This window comes from Garra rufa, chromosome 22 (genome assembly GCF_049309525.1).
Source record: "Garra rufa chromosome 22, GarRuf1.0, whole genome shotgun sequence".
NCBI classification, from domain to species: Eukaryota; Metazoa; Chordata; class Actinopteri; order Cypriniformes; family Cyprinidae; genus Garra; species Garra rufa.
The window spans coordinates 2,864,997-2,883,394 of NC_133382.1; the positions used below are offsets into that span (position 1 = coordinate 2,864,997).

General features: G+C 43.8%; 2 protein-coding genes across 2 annotated transcripts; both read left to right on the top strand.

Moving 5' to 3' along the window:
* On the top strand, positions 1 to 2,822 carry irbpl (interphotoreceptor retinoid-binding protein like). The gene has a single exon (XM_073828592.1). It carries the CDS (start codon positions 1 to 3, stop codon positions 2,749 to 2,751), a length of 2,751 nt encoding a protein of 916 aa, XP_073684693.1. The 3' UTR covers positions 2,752 to 2,822.
* Positions 2,823 to 4,171: 1,349 nt separating this feature from the next.
* Positions 4,172 to 17,339, top strand: rbp3 (retinol binding protein 3). Its single transcript, XM_073828593.1, has 4 exons — positions 4,172 to 5,442; positions 5,528 to 5,709; positions 12,665 to 12,807; positions 14,912 to 17,339. Exons 1-4 carry the CDS (start codon positions 4,255 to 4,257, stop codon positions 15,235 to 15,237), a joined length of 1,839 nt encoding a protein of 612 aa, XP_073684694.1. The 5' UTR covers positions 4,172 to 4,254; the 3' UTR covers positions 15,238 to 17,339.
* Positions 17,340 to 18,398: the final 1,059 nt, after the last annotated feature.

The following is an 18,398-nucleotide window of genomic DNA, read 5'->3' on the forward strand; positions in this document are numbered from 1 at the left end:
ATGGCAGGGACTCTAAGAGTTTTTGTAATCATAGTTGCTTGTCAGGTCTTGCTCATCGATGCATCATTTCAGCCTGCGCTTGTCTTGGATATGGCTCAAATTTTGCTCGAGAACTACTGCTTCCCAGAGAACCTAGTTGGCATGCAGGAGGCAATCCAACAAGCCATAAGCAGTGGAGAAATCCTACACATCTCTGATCGGAAAACACTGGCAGCCGTGCTGAGTGCAGGCATTCAAGGTGCACTTAATGACCCCAGACTGACCGTGTCTTACGAGCCTAATTATATTCCGATCACGTCACCTGCGCTTCAGTCGCTGCCCACGGAACAGCTGATACGGCTAATCAGGAATACGGTTAAACTGGAGGTGATGGATAACAACGTCGGTTACCTGAGGATTGACCGTATTATAGGTCAGGAGACTGTGGTGAAACTGGGACGCCTTCTTCATGACAACATCTGGAAGAAGGTTGTCCATACATCAGCGATGATCTTTGATCTACGTTTCAGCACAGCTGGAGAGATCTCCGGTGTGCCATACATCGTTTCGTATTTTTCTGACTCAGAACCACTTTTGCACATTGACACCATTTATGAACGACCCACCAACTCTACAAAGAAATTATGGACGATGTTGAACCATCTAGGTGAAAGATATGGGAAAAGGAAAGAGCTGATTGTTTTAATCAGCAGGCGCACCACGGGTGCAGCGGAAGCTCTTGCCTACATCTTAAAACATCTAAAAAGAGCCGTCATTGTTGGAGAAAGGTCCGCTGGTGGGTCAGTTAAGGTTGAAAAGTTAAAAGTCTGTGACTCTGGGTTTTATATAACAGTCCCTGTTGCTAGATCTGTGAACCCTATGACAGGACAGAGTTGGGAAGTGACCGGAGTGTCGCCATCTGTCATCCTCAACCCAAAAGATGCAATTGCCAAAGGCAAATCTCTCATCGCCATCCGAAAAGCAATACCGAAAGTGGTTAAAAATGTGTCAGATATTATTAAACAATTTTATGCATTTAAAGATAGAATCCCAGCTTTGCTAAACCATCTTGGTAAAACAGACTTCTCCACAGTGGTTTCTGAAGAGGACTTGGCGGCGAAACTTAATTATGAGCTGCAGTCAGTCTTTGAAGACCCTCGTTTAAACATCAAAAGATTGTCCAACAGGGAGGAGGAACTGGATGCAACAGCCAAAACCCATTCATCTGTTGATAATCTTAATGATGCATTATTCAAATTGGAAATTCTGTCAGGAAACATTGGATATTTGCGTTTTGACAGATTTCCTACACCTACGACGTTGATTGAACTAAATGATCGAATCATAGACATGGTCTGGAGACCAGTGCAAGACACAGAGAACCTAATCATCGATCTGCGTTATAACTCCGGCGGATCCACTGAGGCCTTGCCGATTCTGCTTTCCTACATGTTTGACATCTCATCAGATATCCACCTGTTTTCAATCTACGACAGCATCCAGAACACAACCATTGATTTTCACACCCTCCGAAACATCAGCGAGCCTTCCTACGGTTCCAGAAAAGGTATTTATGTTTTGACAAGCTATTACACCGCTGAAGCCGGAGAAGAGTTTGCTTTTCTGATGCAGTCCTTGCACCGAGGCACTGTCGTTGGGGAAATCACTTCTGGAATGCTTCTTCACTCCAGAACTTTTCAGGTTGAAGAAACAAGCCTTGGGATTACCATCCCAATCATGAATTTCATTGATGTACATGGGGAATGCTGGCTTGGAGGCGGTGTAGTTCCAGACGCAATCGTGCTTGCTGAAGACGCAATCGAGCGAGTTTATGAAATCATTGCATTTCATAAGGACATCCCGGCTTTGCTAGAAGAAGCTGGAGATCTTTTGGAAACTCATTACATTGTACCTGAGGTTGCAGATGAAGTGAATAGACTGTTAGAGATTAAACTAAAACAAGGACTTTATCGCTCAGTTGTAGACTTTGAATCGCTCGAATCTCAACTATCCACAGATCTCCAAGAGTCTTCGGGAGATCACAGACTACACATTTTCAACTGTGAAATTGAACCCGAATTCCTTCATAACACTCCCAAAATCCCTTCTCCCGAAGAGGCTGACTTCATCATTGATGCCTTATTTAAAGTAGAGACACTGTTTGGAAATATTGGCTATTTGAGATTCGACATGATGGAGGACATAAAGGTTCTGCGAGCAATTGGTTTCCAGTTTGTCAAAGCCATATGGAACAATCTAGTGAACACGGACGTGCTTATAATTGACCTTAGACACAACACAGGTGGATATTCCACAGCTATTCCACTACTTTGCACCTATTTCTTTGACGCACAACCTTTGAAACACCTTTACACCATTTTTGATCGCTCTGAAACAAATGCGACAAAGGTTATGACCCTTCCAGATGTGTTAGGACAGAGGTATGGATCTCAGAAAGACGTCTATATTCTGACGAGTCACGTCACTGGATCAGCCGCCGAGGCGTTTGCTAAAACAATGAAAGACTTGGGAAGAGCCACTGTTATTGGAGAAGTCACTAATGGAGGTGCTCTCTCAAGTGGAACATACCAAATTGGGAATAGCATCCTGTATGCTTCTATTCCCAATCAGGCAGTTTTGAGTGCAGTTACTGGGAAAGCATGGAGCGTGTCTGGGGTTGAACCACATATAGTAGCTCAAGCGAGTGACGCACTTAATGTCGCACAAAAAATAATTGGCGCAAAGTTCCAAAAGATCAAATCTGGGAAATAGAATTAAGGGCCTTAGTATTTGTTCACTTTCACAACTCCATAATCAAAAGAACAAGTTTAACCAAAAACTGATTTCTTTCCAGCCAAAATGTTTAAAAATTCTTAAATCAAGAAGGATTGTCTAGACGAGTAAAAAATTTTTTCTTGTTTTCAGAAAAACAAGTTAAAATTAAGTTAGAACAAGCTAAATAATCTGCTAATGGGGTAAAATTTTATTTCAAACAGAAAACAAGATTTATTTTCTTACCCCATTGGCAGATTATTTTGCTTGTTTCAAGCAAAAACACACTTAATTTTGACTTGTTTTTTGTATACTCATAGTAATGTAACGAATAGACATGCTGATACAATAAAATAAAATAGAAGGCTCAGTAAATGTTTCTTTTGCATAACTTTTTCTGCTGTATCCACTGAAATTAGAACAAAAGGTTATTTAATACACCTAATTGTATTTCCTTACTACTGCACAATTAAATACAAAAATAACAAAATAAAAAATACAAATGAATACCAGAAATGTATCAAAATATAAGTGGTAAAAATTTACATTCATCTAAATTATTCAACCCCCTTGACCTGCAAGACATTTTGCTGCAGAGAACATTTAGTTTTTTAATTCAGTGAGTTTTTGCTTGAAACAAGCTAAACAATCTGCCAATGGCATAAGAAAAATAATCTTGTTTTCAGTTTGAAATAAGATTTATTTCTTTGCTTACCCCAATCGCAGATTATTTAGCTTGTTCTAAGCAAAAAACAGCAATGTTGAAAAGGGGTTGAATAATTATGACATACCCTTACCAAAAAGAACCATACTTCAAGTTTATTTTATTAAGTATACTTAAGTAAAGTTCAAGTAAATTTTTAAGTATCCTTTATGTAGTAAATACATAGTATTTAAAAGTATATGTTTAAGTATAACAGTAGTAAACTTTGAGTACACAACTAGTTTACATCTATGTTTTCAGTTTGTACTGCAAGTATACTAAAAGTGAACATAAAGCTATACTGATAGTTTACAAATTAAATGCTTTTTCATGCATTTTTAGTACACTTTGAAGTATAGTCTCATTTAAATACTAGTTTGTACTGCAAGTATACTCATAAGTTTTCTTTAAGTGAACTTTACATCATACATTAAGTATTCTACTATGTCCCTATTTAGGTATTAATCTGTATATATTTTGTTGTATGAAAATATTGACATTAACACTTTTAATGTGCCAGTAATCTGTTATAGATGCCCTTTTTATAAATTCCTGGATCTAAAAGTATTGCAGTCTCTGGGGGTTGAATAATTTGCAACTGTATGCAACATACATATTTAGCTTGTTATTGTCTAACTAAAGAACTTTGGCTAATGAGATTAAGGTTTTATTGTGAGGAAAAGCTTCTTATGCGTGTGTTAACAGAAACCTGACGGTCGAAGCAGACTCAGTTGACAAACCTCCTTGCAGAAGGAGAGTTCAGCTGCGGCACATTAGCAAGAAAACCAAAACAGAAAAAAATGGCTCAAGCTCTACTTCTACTTGCATCGCTGTTGATCTTCAGTAATGTAGCTCACTGTGATTTCTCCCCAACGCTTATTGCGGATATGGCCAAAATTCTCATGGACAATTACTGCTCACCGGAAAAACTCGCCGGCATGGAAGAGGCAATTGATGCTGCAAGCGGTAACACGGAGATCCTCAGCATTTCAGATCCGGCCAACATTGCCAGTGCTCTGACTGACGGGGTTGCAAAAACTATTTTCGATTCCAGAGTGCAAGTCACATATGAGCCAGGTTTCATACCTGTGGCGCCTCCAGCCATGCCTGACATCCCAGCAGAGCACCTGGCCGAAATGATCAAAGGCACTGTCAAAGTTGAAGTCCTAGATGGTAACATTGGCTACCTGAAGATTCAACACATCATCGGAGAGGAGATGGCTCAGAAAGTTGGGCCTATTTTGCTAGAGTACATCTGGGATAAAATGCTCCCAACATCTGCCATGATTCTTGACTTCCGCAGCGCGGTCACTGGTGAGCTATCTGGAATTCCATACATCGTGTCTTACTACACAGATGCTGAGCCTCTAATCCACATCGATTCGGTGTACGATCGCACCTCAGATGTCACCATAGAGCTTTGGTCAATGCCGACCCTGTTGGGAAAGAGGTACGGAACCTCCAAACCCTTGATCATTCTAACAAGCAAGAATACTCTCGGGATTGCAGAAGATGTTGCATACTGCCTTAAAAACCTTAAAAGAGCCACCATTGTTGGAGAGAACACAGCTGGGGGAAGTATAAAGATCAACAAAATCAAGGTAGGCGATACTGACTTCTATGTATCTGTGCCAGTCGCCAAGTCCATCAACCCCATCACATGCAAGACCTGGGAGATCAACGGAGTGGCTCCAGACGTTGAAGTTGCTCCAGAAGACGCCCTTGATGCTGCAATTGCAATCATTAAACTTCGTGCTGAAATCCCAGGGTTGGTTCAGGCGGCAGCCACGCTGGTCGCAGACAACTATGCATTTCCGAGCGTTGGGGACGACGTCGCTGAGAAGCTTGGAGCAGTTGTGGCTAATGGGGAATACAGCCTGATCTCCACAAAGGAAGAACTGGAAGCAAAGCTCTCCGCTGACCTCCTAAAACTGTCAGGAGACAAGTGCTTGAGGGCCACCAGGAATGTCCCTGTACTTCCTTCAAAGGTAAGTCTTGAAGAAAACATTTTAACTATTTAGACATGTTGGTTGTTGAGGCAAAATGTCTTCCTGTCTGTCCTTTAACTTCTAGAATATCCCACCTGAGATGTTCATTCAGCTCATCAAAGTTTCTTTCCACACTGATGTGTTGGAAAACAACATTGGTTACCTTCGCTTTGACATGTTTGGAGATTTCGAACATGTTGCAGAGATCATCACGGAGCATGTCTGGAACAAAGTGGTCGACACTGATGCGCTCATCATTGATCTGAGGTGATTATTCTATTGGATATATGCAGCGTTGGGGAAAGTTACCTTTAAAAGTAATGCATTACAATGTTGCGTTACTCCCTAAAAAAGTAACTAATTATGTTACCTTTTATGGGAAGTAGTGCGTTACATTACTTTTAGTAGTGCATTACATTACATTTTTAAATCTGGGCAGGGCTTGCTTGTCTGTTTTTAATATAAAAAGTTTGATTTTTAGCAAATGTAAAAGCACTTCCACACCAAAAATTTAAATTTAAATGAATAAGCTTGAGACTGAAGGAAAAGTAATTTCATGTCTGTGCAAGAGAACTGGATGAAAAGGAAGTTCAACACTCTTCAGGAATGAGAAAAATAAAGCACAATTGTTAGTTAATCTAAAGTAAATTTGCTTATTAGTATGGTTGAATTGCATCAACAAAGGTCAGCAGCAAAGACATTGGTTAATAAAAGGGGATTAAACACATAAAGAAGACAAAAAGTAACGTCTAGGTTACGTAGGTAACCCTCGTTCCCTGAAGGAGGGAACGGAGACGTTACATGGGAATTCGCTTAGAATCCAATCATCTCTGAGCCTTATACAAAAGGCCAATGAAAATTGGCGAGTGGCATTTGCATGACGCGCCACGCCCCGTACATACGGGTATAAATAGCGACGTCATGCGCCAGTCAGACAGGTTCTTCGCTGAGGAGCCGGGATGAGCCGGCGTCAGCGCGACGACAGGGACGTGGCAGGGGATGTAACGTCTCCGTTCCCTCCTTCAGGGAACGAGGGTTACCTACGTAACCTAGACGTTCCCCTTCAGTCGAATCACTTCGACGTTACATGGGAACTGACCCTATGGAACAAGCCACGTCCCTGCGCCGCGTTACGCAACGACCACGTGCCGGCAGGCGGACGTGTCAACAGGCGGACGTTAACGTAACCTTCCCAACGCCCTGGGGCCCGAGAAGGGGGGACCCCAGGGATGCCAGAAACTGAAGCAGGGGTTGGGGGGGCGGAGACATGAATTCTGTCCATGTGAAAGTAAGAAATTCAATATATCCATAAGGGGTTTTAGGGATATACGAGGGAAACAGAGGCCTTCTGGTTGACCCCTGGAAAAATATAGAGAAAAATAGCCACAACCTGCGGGGCGAAGGAGACCTGGCAGGAGCACAGTCAAGAGCTACTCCGCGTCTAGCCCGGACTGAGGGGCATGGAGGACCCAGGTTCGCCGGAGGGAACAAACTGGGAGATAGCGCACGGATCCACGTGGGAATGGCGCAGCAAGCCGACACTAGCCGTCCTCCCGGTCACCTGTCAGAACTCGGGAAGAGACGGCCTCTAAGCGAAGGTTGTAAAACCTGGCAAAGGTATTTGGTGTCGCCCAGCCGGCAGCTCTGCAGATGTCCGCTAATGAGGCGCCAAGTGCCAACGCGTAGGAAGATGCAACACTCCGTGTGGAGTGGGCATGCAAGCCTAAGGGGCAAGGCTCTCCCTGATATAAGTAAGACAGGGAGATGGCTTCTACCACCCAATGCGCCAACCTCTGTTTGGAGACAGCATTCCCTTTCTGCTGACCTCCGAAGCAAACAAAGAGCTGCTCGGTGCGTCTGAAGTGCCGAGTGCGGTCTACGTAGGTGCGCAGAGCACGGACTGGACACAACGATGCTATAGCTGGGTCTGCCTCCTCCAAGGGCAGAGCTTGCAGGTTCACCACCTGATCGCGGAAAGGCGTGGTGGGAACCTTGGGCACATAGCCGGGCCGGGGTCTCAGGATGACGTGAGAATCGCCGGGCCCGAACTCCAGGCACGCTTCGTCGACAGAGAAAGCTTGCAGATCCCCCACCCTCTTGATGGAGGCCAACGCAGTCAGGAGCGCTGTCTTCAATGACAGAAACTTAAGCTCAACTGAGGCGAGGGGCTCGAAGGGAGGTCCCCGCAGGCCCTGGAGGGCGACGGAGAGGTCCCAAGAGGGTACGAGGCGCGGTCTGGGAGGATTGATCCTCCTAGCGCCTCTGAGGAATCTCACGACCAGAGGGTGCTTACCTAGGGATGATCCATCCACTGCATCGTGATGTGCGGCAATAGCGGCGACATACACTTTGAGAGTCGAAGGGGACAGCCTGCGCTCCAACTTCTCTTGCAGGAAGGAAAGCACTACTGCAATCGTGCATCTCTGTGGGTCCTGTTCTCGTGAGGAACACCAGTCGACGAATAGACCCCACCTCAGTGCGTACGCCTGCCTTGTAGAGGGGGCTCGGGACTGAGTGATGGTTTCTACCACGGCCTGTGGAAGGCCGGCGAGGTCTGAAGCGTCCCGTCCAGGAGCCAGACGTGCAAGTTCCATAGATCGGGACGTGGGTGCCAAATAGTGCCCATCCCCTGAGAAAGAAGGTCCTTCCTCAAGGGGATTTTCCAGGGAGGGGCTGCCGCGAGGGAAATGAGTTCTGGGAACCAGGTCCTGGCAGGCCAGTATGGGGCGACCAGGAGAACCTGCTCCTCGTCCTCCCTGATCTTGCACAGGGTCTGTGCAAGGAGGCTCACTGGGGGAAAGGCGTACTTGGGCCCCGGAGGCCAGCTGTGGGCCAGAGCGTCCCTGCCGAGGGATACCTCGTTGAGGGAGAAGAACTGCTGGCAGTGGGAGGATTCGGGGGAGGCAAACAGATCTATCTGGGCCTCCCCGAAATGCCTCCAAATCAGCTGGACTGTCTCGGGGTGGAGTCGCCATTCTCCAGGGAGGGTGGACTGCCGTGAGAGCTGATCGGCTGCACGGTTGAGTTCCCCCGGAATGTGAATGGCACGTAGCGATTTTAGCCACGTTAGACTCCAGAGGAGCAGACGGCGGGCGAGTTGTGACATGCGACGGGAGCGGAGGCCGCCCTGGCGGTTGATATAAGCCACAGTCGCAGTGCTGTCGGTACGCACAAGTACGTGCTTCTGACGCAACGTCGGTCGGAAGCGACGAAGGGCCAGAAGCACAGCCAACAACTCGAGGCAATTGATGTGCCACTGCAGTCGAGGTCCTGTCCAGGAGCCCGAAGCTGCTTGCCCGTTGCACACAGCACCCCAACCCGTGGTGGAGGCATCCGTGTAAACCACGATGTGCCTGGACACCTGTCCCAGGGGTACTCCGGCCTGGAGAAAAGCAGGGTCTGACCACGGGCTGAACAGGCGGCGACACTGCGGGGAAACGCCAATCCGGAGTGTGCCACGGTGCCATGCCCGTCTCGGGACTCGGTCGTGTAGCCAGTGCTGAAGCGGTCTCATATGAAGCAAGCCCAGCGGCGTTACCGCGGCCGCAGCTGCCATATGCCCCAGGAGCCTCTGAAAAGTTTTTAGAGGAACCGCTGTCTTGTGCCTGAATAAATCTAGACATCTCAGCACCGACTGAGCGCGCTCGTTGGTGAGACGGGCTGTCATGGAGACCGAGTCCAGCTCCACACCGAGAAAAGAGATCCTCTGCACTGGGGAGAGTTTGCTCTTTTCTCGGTTGACCTGAAGGCCCAGGCGGCTGAGGTGCTGAAGCACCAGGTCCCTCTGGTCGCATAGCACCTCTCGAGAGTGGGCTAACAGAAGCCAGTCGTCGAGATAGTTGAGGATGCGGAAACCTGACAGCCAAAGAGGGGCCAGGGCCGCTTCCGCAACCTTGGTGAAAACGCGAGGAGAGAGGGACAGGCCGAATGGGAGAACTTTGTACTGGTATGCTCGACCCTCGAACGCAAACCGAAGAAAGGGCCTGTGGCGAGGAAGAATCGAGACATGGAAGTACGCGTCCTTCAGGTCGATGGCTGCAAACCAATCCTGGGGACGAATGCATGTGAGCATGCGCTTCGTCGTGAGCATCTTGAACGGCAGCCTGAGAAGGGACCGATTCAGGACTCTGAGATCCAGGATGGGTCTTAACCCACCACTCTTTTTGGGCACGATGAAGTAGGGACTGTAAAACCCTGACCTCATCTCGGCTGGAGGGACAAGCTCGATCGCATCCTTCGCCAGTAGGACTGCGACCTCTGCACGCAGGACAGCGGCGTGGGTGTCTGAGTGGACACGAGTGTGAAGGACACCTCTGTACCTGGGCGGAGCTTTGGCGAACTGAATCGCATAGCCGAGACGTACCGTCCGTATCAACCACCGCGAGGGGCTGGGGAGCTGAAGCCAGGCCCCCAAGCGCCTCGACAGGGGTGTCAAGGGAACGTTGACCGACGTGACCGTGGTGGGGCAGCCTAGGGGGGGAACAGGAAGGGGAGACAAGCTGCTCTGAGCAGGGCCTACCTTCTTCCCAGGTTCCCGCGCTGGCGAAAGACAGCTCCGAGTCCGGCTCCGAGAGGGCATCCTGGTGCCGCCCGGAACGGGAACACGGGGCCGAGGCCCCGGAGGTGAAGGAAATTGCTCTTTTATTGAAGTTGTGGGTACCGCCGACCCGTGGGCCGGCGGCAGCGTTAAAGTGCACAACAACCCCCGGCCCTCCACCGGGAGCGGGGACGTAGATGTTCTCGTCCCCTGAAGAACAAACTTCTCCACCTCCGGGTTGCCCGCGTCAGGGACGTTTCGCGGCTCTTTTGCGGGTGTTCTTTGCAGGTCCCTGAGAGGCGGGCGGCGCCCCACCCCCGCGGCCGGCTCGACGTCGGGCCGTCTCCTTCTTGGGTTCAGCAGGCGACGGAGCAGGTTTGGTGGGGGCCGCGGGGGGGCGCCCTCGGCGACGAGCGGAGGAAGGCTGAGCCACCGGCGGCGGGATGGACTCGCGGCGAGGCAGGATGTGTTGGATGGCCTCCCTCTGCTTCTGGACTGCCGAGAACTGCTGGGCAAAGTCCTCGACAGTGTCGCCGAACAGGCCACTCTGGGAGACAGGAGCGTCAAGAAAGCGAGCCTTGTCGACGTCTGCCATCTGGGCCAGAGTGAGCCATAGGTGTCGCTCCTGGACCACGGCTGTGGACATCACCTGACCAAGGGAACGCGCCGTGACCTTCGTCGCCCGTAGGGCGAAGTCGGTGGCGGCGCGGAGTTCTTCCATAACTCCCTGGTCGGGACCACCCTCGTGCAGCTGTTTCAGGGCCTGGGCCTGATACACTTGTAAGATCGCCATAGCGTGCAGGGCGGTGGCGGCCTGTCCAGCGGCGTGATAAACGCGGCCCGCAAGAGCGGACGAACGCTCACACGCCCTGGACGGGAGATGCGGACGATCCCGCCAGGTGGCAGCGCCGCGCGGGCACAAGTGCACCGCTACAGCGCGCTCGACCCGGGGAATCGCTGCATACCCCCTGGCCGCCCCGCCATCGAGGGTGGTGAGGGGAGAGGAGCTGGGGCGGGGCCGTGATGAAAAAGGGGCCCGCCAAGATCTTGTCAGCTCCTCGTGCACCTCCGGGAAGAATGGGACCGAGGGGGGGCGAGGTGGAGCCGCGGGGGCCCTCCCCAGGAACCAATCATCCAGCCTAGAAGGATCGGCCGGGGGCGCCTGAGGCACCTCCAAACCGATCCCCCTGGCGGCCCGGAGAAGCATAGTCGACAGCTCGACGTCCACCTCAGACGGAGCGGCCACCTCTGGAGGGGGTCGCGCCGCCGAAGCGTCCGCCTCACCGAACGACTCTCCCTCTGATGCTGCGGTCGACATCTCATCCTCCGCAGGAGCACCGAAGGAGACGCTCAGCCCGCTGGGCGGGGAAGCGTACTGCTCCGGGAACTCGACGGGACCATGCTGTGTGACAGAAGACCGCAGGGCTTTCTGGGCCGGCGGTGCGTTCTGCACGGTGACAGTTAAGTCCCCCCCGCGTCTCGCCGCGGTGGCCGAAAAGCATTGGCGGCTTAACGACGGACCGCGGGAGGAAGACGGGGGGAGCCGCCTCGCGAACGAGCGGCGGGACTTCAGCATGGTCATGGTCATGCATTCGCAATGAATGCATTCACCATCCATGAACGCTGCCTCAGCGTGCTCACTCCCCAAACACGTGAGGCAGTGATCATGTCCGTCCGCAGGAGGGAGGAAACTACCGCATCCTGAAGCGCACGGCCGAAAAGCCATTCTGAAAAGAACGTCTTACGGCCGCGAGAAATTGCTCTTTTAGCTCCCGGTCTGCCCAGGGAAAAAGCCGCGGGGCGGCTGTGCACTCAACGGGACTTTTATCGCTGGAAAGCAGAGCGGCTGTATGGCCGTGAAAACGGCAGCCCGCAGGAGATCGCTGACGGTTGCAAAAGAATCTCTTTTAGTAAGCAACACGTCAGGAGAGAGAGCAGGAACTCTTTGAAGAACTTCTTGAAGAAAATCGGCTCTTGTAGAGAGACAACAGCTCAACATCAGACCGGATCTGAAGCGAAGAAGCTGTCTGACTGGCGCATGACGTCGCTATTTATACCCGTATGTACGGGGCGTGGCGCGTCATGCAAATGCCACTCGCCAATTTTCATTGGCCTTTTGTATAAGGCTCAGAGATGATTGGATTCTAAGCGAATTCCCATGTAACGTCGAAGTGATTCGACTGAAGGGGAACTGCTTAGGTTTTTTTTACTAAAATAACACTGATGCATATATCTAGTAAAATGCATCTTTCTAGAGCTATTTTTTTCTTGGGAATTTGAGAATTTGAAACTTTGTATTATATCAAAAGTGACAAAACACGAAGTTCACTGTGATTATTGAATGGCAGGTGCTACAAATAATGTTGGTGAAGTTCTGTCCATCAACGGAAAATAGACGAAAGGACTGATCTTGAAGCACAAATGTTAGTTAATCTAAAGTAAATTTTGGTTGAATTGGATCAACATTGGTTAATAAAATGGGATTAAATGCGTAAAGGAAACAAAAAGTGACTAGTGTTACTTTTTTGAAAAAAAAATCTGATTACGAAACTCGCGTTTCTTGTAATGCATTATCCCCAACACTGGGTATATGTCTGTCACTCTATAAATCCAATAACATATACGATTTCTGACATTTTAAATCCAACTTTGACCATAATCTGATATGACCATCTATATTTTAAGGAACAATGTTGGTGGGTCTACTGCCTCCATTGCTGGCTTTTCCTCATATTTCTTTGACGATGACAAGCTGATTGTGCTGGACCATGTGTACGACAGACCCTCCAATAGCACAAGAGATCTTCTGACCCGTTCACAACTTACAGGTACATTACTAAAATTACTATTTTTCATACTTTTGTCACTATTATTCCTTACATGTTTATCATTTTACTCACTGTGCAGACCAATTGTTTTAGATTGCTTGATCTATTCCCAACAAGTGCAGTGTCCTGAATTTGTTGTATATTCCCTAGTAAATACTAAAATGTATTTAAAATACATCTATTTCATGCTAAGCATACTACAAATATATTTTATGCACTTAATAAAAACACCCTGCAATTATACTTTTGGTATACTAAACTGTACCTAAAGTCTGCTAAATTAGAACAATTCATTTTGTGCTTAATGCACTTTAATTTGCGGAAGTTGCGCTGAAGTCCAACTAAAGATATACTTAAGTATATTTGATTGTGCTAAAGTGGAACAATTGCAAGTACACTTCAGGTAAATTTTGTATTTAAAGATCATACAATCCTCATCAATAATGACATGGAAACATATTTTAGGCTAAATATTAAGAAATGTGTATTGTGCAGTAGTACTCCAAATAAAGTTTAATTACAGTTTTTGTATCATTAAGTCTCAAGCAAAATGTCAGTAAATATGGCAATAGACTTAAGTACTAAGTATAAAATAAATCTATTACTTTTTTGCTATAGGGTTGTTATTGGTATATATAGAACTTTATGTAAATATGCATGATTGATCACTTTTGGATCACTCAAATCGTTTTTTAATTAACTTTTAGTAAGACTAAATAAATCAGTGTGCTGACTTGAATTATTGTCATCAAAAGCAGTCTGATCTGTCTGTGGTTGTTCGTTGTGTCAGCTAGTGGATATTGTGGGAAGCACAACAATGTTTCTAAAAAAAATCTAAAAAGGGGCCTGCAGAGAGCTTAGTGATCACAAGTGATGAATTGTACGCTGTTGTGTGAAAAACGTGTATTATTAAAGGCCACATCTGTACTGCAAAATTAACTGTGCATTTCTACTCTTCATAGGCAGGAGATATTCCTTGAGCTCATCAAAGTTTAATTCCACACTAATGTATTGCCTTACCCAAAAGAAGTATACTTCAAGTTTATTTTATTAAGTACACTTAAGTAAGGTTCAATTATATTTTGTAGTAAGTATACAAATATCAGTGTACTAGTAGTACTTTTAAGTGTACTGTTTCAATACTCCTAGGGACTAAACTGGCCCACTTTCTAGTATATAAAAGTATACTTTTGAGAATAACAGTAGAAAACTTTGAGTACACAATTAGTTAACGTCTATGTTTTTAGTTTGTACTGAAAGTCTAAAAGTGAACTTATAGGTATACTGATAGTTTACTAATTAAATACTTTTTCATGCATTTTTAGTGCACTTTGAAGTATAGTCTCATACTTTTATACTGCAAGTATACTTGTAGGATTTCTTTAAGTGAACTTTACATCATACTTTAAGTGTACTACTATGTCCCTAGGTATTAATTTGTATATATGTTGTTATATGAATATCTCAACATACAACACATCAACAACAACAACAACAACAACAACAAAGAACAGGGTATCAGTTTGTAAACAAAAACATTTTATTCTAGCTTCATGCATTATTTTTTGATAAACACTCGAATGTGGGTTTCATAAAAAGTAATATATAAACAACATTTTGAACAAAACGCTAAAAAAAGACTATTAATGATAATCAAACGTAGATGGAGTTGATCAACACCCCAAAGCTTGACAGTCATTATTACCTCTTCATGGGTCGACATTTTATTCCACAACATTACACAGTTTGACATATAGATATGGTTTTGATGCTGTTTTATGTCTGACGATTGTGTTTACATGTGGAAGCATCTGTTGTTTCGGTTTCTTCTTCACTTGTGTTTTGTAAATTCTGTTCAGAAGATGTGAAATATTTCCTCTAGCGGATAACAACAAAACACAGATTCTCAGAGCACAAGTAGAGCTCAAATATATTTACACTTTTTCTAAATATAAGTCAAGTATACCTAAATGTCATTTTAAGTATATTTCTGAGAAGTTTATAAAGCACATTTCTGAGAAGCACATAAAAAGTAGACCGAAAGTATACTTTCCTATTTTTTAGTTTAAAAGAAGTATACTAATTGCTTTTCTACTCTTTATAGGCAGGAGATACGGCATCAAAAAAAGTGTGATAGTCCTCATCAGTGGAGCGACCGCTGGTGCCGCTGAGGAGTTTGTTTTTATCATGAAGAGGCTGGGACGTGCAATGATTATCGGTGAGACGACCCGCGGAGGTTGTCACCCCCCAGAGACCTTCCGTGTGGGAGAAAGCGGCATCTACCTGTCTATTCCAACCAGCCATTCAGACACTGCTCATGGTCCTTCCTGGGAGGGTGCTGGCATCGCACCTCATATTCCAGTCCCCGCTGATGCTGCCCTCGACACTGCAAAGGGCTTCCTTAATAAGCATTTTTCTGGCCAAAAATAAGGTCTTCTTCTGGGCATGGAAGCCAAATGTTATTGCAAATTAGTTCTTTAGAAGGATGACCTTGTGAAGATGCTGTCATAATCTGTGTAGATCTTTAAGGTAATGTTTAGAAAGTACACAGTTAAGCCTTCTGATGCTAGTTTCTATTCTTTGTCTGTATTTTTTCTAATCCATGCAATCTCTAAAGCAGTGGCGTTGGGGGCTTAATCCCCTGATGTTTTGCCAAAAGCCCCTGATCTTTTTGAAGATGGACCATTCACTTCACAAATAAAATGTTTTAGAAATTTTTTCTCCAATTAATAGAAATCCAACTGTTCATGGTGAAAACTGTTTGAAATAAGATGATTTTTCTAACCCTATTGGCAGATTATTTAGCTTGTTCTAAGCAAAAACTCTAAATAATTTTTACTTGTGTATAAAAACCTTCTTGATTTAAGAATTTTGGCTGGAAACAAGTAAAAAAAAAAGTAAGAAAAGCATTTTTTGCAGTGAATAAATAGCCAGATCGCAAACAGATCCAATAACCCAATAATCCAATAACCCATGCAAAATATCACAAATCAGAATAAATCACCTTTTTGAAAAGTGAAGACACTACAAATAAAGATTGTATCAATTACAACGTAACTTGATTGATAAAAAAAGATTTGTTCAAAAACGTTGATTTATTCAGGAATAAAACAAGTGACTTCTTTATGAGCAAGTCCTTGAATCATTTGTTCTTAATTAAAAAAAAAATTAACAATTCGTTGAATATTGAATATATTTTATAAAAAGACTGCAGCAATTTTAGTAGAAACTCTAGGAAATTACATGGTATTTTGTTTAGTTTTAGTTGTTTTAGTTTTTTCATAACCATGGTAGGAGAATAGTGATATCTTTTTAAAAAAATAAAATTGTTATTCTCCATTTATCCAGAATCATGCAGATCTAGTTGGTCATTTATCCACATGTAATGAAAAAACAAATGACTTTAATTTTAGATAAAACATCAAAGATCTGGTCAGTGAGGTTGAGCAATCCAGAACATATACCACATACATTTATTATGTGCAAAGTATTCTACAAATATATTTACATATGTATGTGCTTAATAAAAATACCCTGCAATTGTACTTTTGGTAAAAAAAATAAAAAAACAAAAACTGGCTAAAACTAATTTTGTAATAATTGAATTGTTATCTATTGCAAACATACTTTAGGTACACTTTAAATATCTTGCATTTAAAGACATACAAAATGTATTATACAGAGTTCATACAGTCTTTATTAATAGTGATATTAAAACACATATTAGGCATAATATTAAAAGATTTGCATTGTGCAATAACAAAATACAATAATGAAGATAAATTATAATTTTATATCAGTAAGTGATATGTCAGTAAATATGTTAATGGATTTGAAATTTACTTAGCATGAAATTAATGTATTTTAAATAAATTATGGGTTTCCTGTTGTTTTATAATGGGGCTACATGCAAAAAATGCTTTTCTGACTTAGATTTTTTTGTCTTGTTTCCAGCCAAAATATCTAAAAACTCTTGAATCAGGAAGGATTTTCTAGACAAGTAAAAATTATTGTCTTGTTTTTAGTAAAAACAAGTCAAAATTAAGTGAGTTTTTGCTTAAAACAAGCTAAATAATCTGCCAGTGGGGTAAGAAAAAAAAAATCTTATTTCAAGCAGACAACTAGATTATTTTTCTTACCCCATTGGCAGATTATTTTGCTTGTTTTAAGCAAAAACTCACCTAATTTTGACTTGTTTTTACTAAAAACAAGACAATAATTTTTACTTGTCTCCAAAATCCTTCCTTGATTCAAGAATTTTTAGATATTTTGGCTGGAAACAAGACAAAAAATCAAAGTAAGAAAAGCCCAACTCTAGCAATGCTCCTGCTCTAAAGCACACTTGATGGAGAAGAATGCAATTAATGTTCTCAAAGTGATATGCTCTGGACTCGTGTGCATGTATATTAACTGAAAAAGTGTCTTGAAGTGAATCTTTTTCAGTATATCTGGGGAAAATTGCGACTTTGGGTTTACCGGTATATTGAAACCAAATGATGAAACTTAATAAATACCACATGTTCTAATTGTAATGTGTTTTAAAGATTAAATCAAATATTCCTTACACTTGAGGTAACACGGGTTTAACAAACATAAACCAATTCCAGACATACTTATGCATCTGAAAGCCTCTTGTGATTTGTTTCCCGATTATTTTGATCTGATTATTTACCGTTACTTATCCGCTTGCAATCTCAGCAAAAATCAGTTGCAACATAAACACACTCACCCACACTAACAAAGCAAAAACAATGTTCATATCTGGTACACGTTTTGCTCTATTCAGGTCATTACAAAACTAGTTTTATATGTTTACTACAGTTTCTTTTAGAAATGAGCAGGATCAAACCAGAAGATGGCAGCACATCTTCTCTATAAATTGCTGTCATGCACATCCACTTCTAAAATTCAATTACTGTATGTAGCACCTGTTGAAAACAGATTTGAATGGAATAAATGATAAATATTATACTCATTACACTAATGTGGCATGTGTCAACGGTAGAAGTAATGGCCCAACAAATAAAAAAGGATTGTCATTTACAGATTTGTGTTAATTAGATTTTGAGTTAAAACGTATTGCTGTTTATCAATTAGGTATGTTTTAAACATAAACTGCTCTATACATCTTAAGCCTGATAAATTAAAAAATATTGGCAATTTAACATGAATCATTGGTCTAAGCAGCTTTTCTTCAAAAATGAAGACATCTCTGGAAATCCTGGTTCAGTCTGGCCACAAACGCCTTCTTTCCTTAGACAGTCTTTTCCTTGATTTGTTATAACTTTTGGCAGTCTATAGTACTCTAAATGTTCTTCCCAGTCCCACCGATTAGTACAGGCCAAAACGTGACAATAATTTACTATTTTCAGCAGCAATAATCAGCCAAATTTGCGAGTTCTGTTCGGTTCAGTGGCATTGTTTACATTCTGTGCCGCCAATATGGCTGATTGATGAAGCGTTGTGAAAGCACTCTATTCATATGAATTAGTCATTCAAGTCATTTAAGAATCAAATTGCAATATTTTACAGATGTAAGTGTACTTTTGTACAAACTATTTAGTATTTCCATGAATTTTTTGTTTATATTA

Coding starts and splice junctions, on each gene's coding strand:
- irbpl (XM_073828592.1), top strand. CDS start 1: ATGGCAGGGACTCTAAGAGTTTTTGTAATCATAGTTGCTTGTCAGGTC.
- rbp3 (XM_073828593.1), top strand. CDS start 4,255: ATGGCTCAAGCTCTACTTCTACTTGCATCGCTGTTGATCTTCAGTAAT. Junction 5,710..12,664: donor GCGCTCATCATTGATCTGAG/GTGATTATTCTA, acceptor CTATATTTTAAG/GAACAATGTTGGTGGGTCTA. Junction 12,808..14,911: donor GACCCGTTCACAACTTACAG/GTACATTACTAA, acceptor TACTCTTTATAG/GCAGGAGATACGGCATCAAA.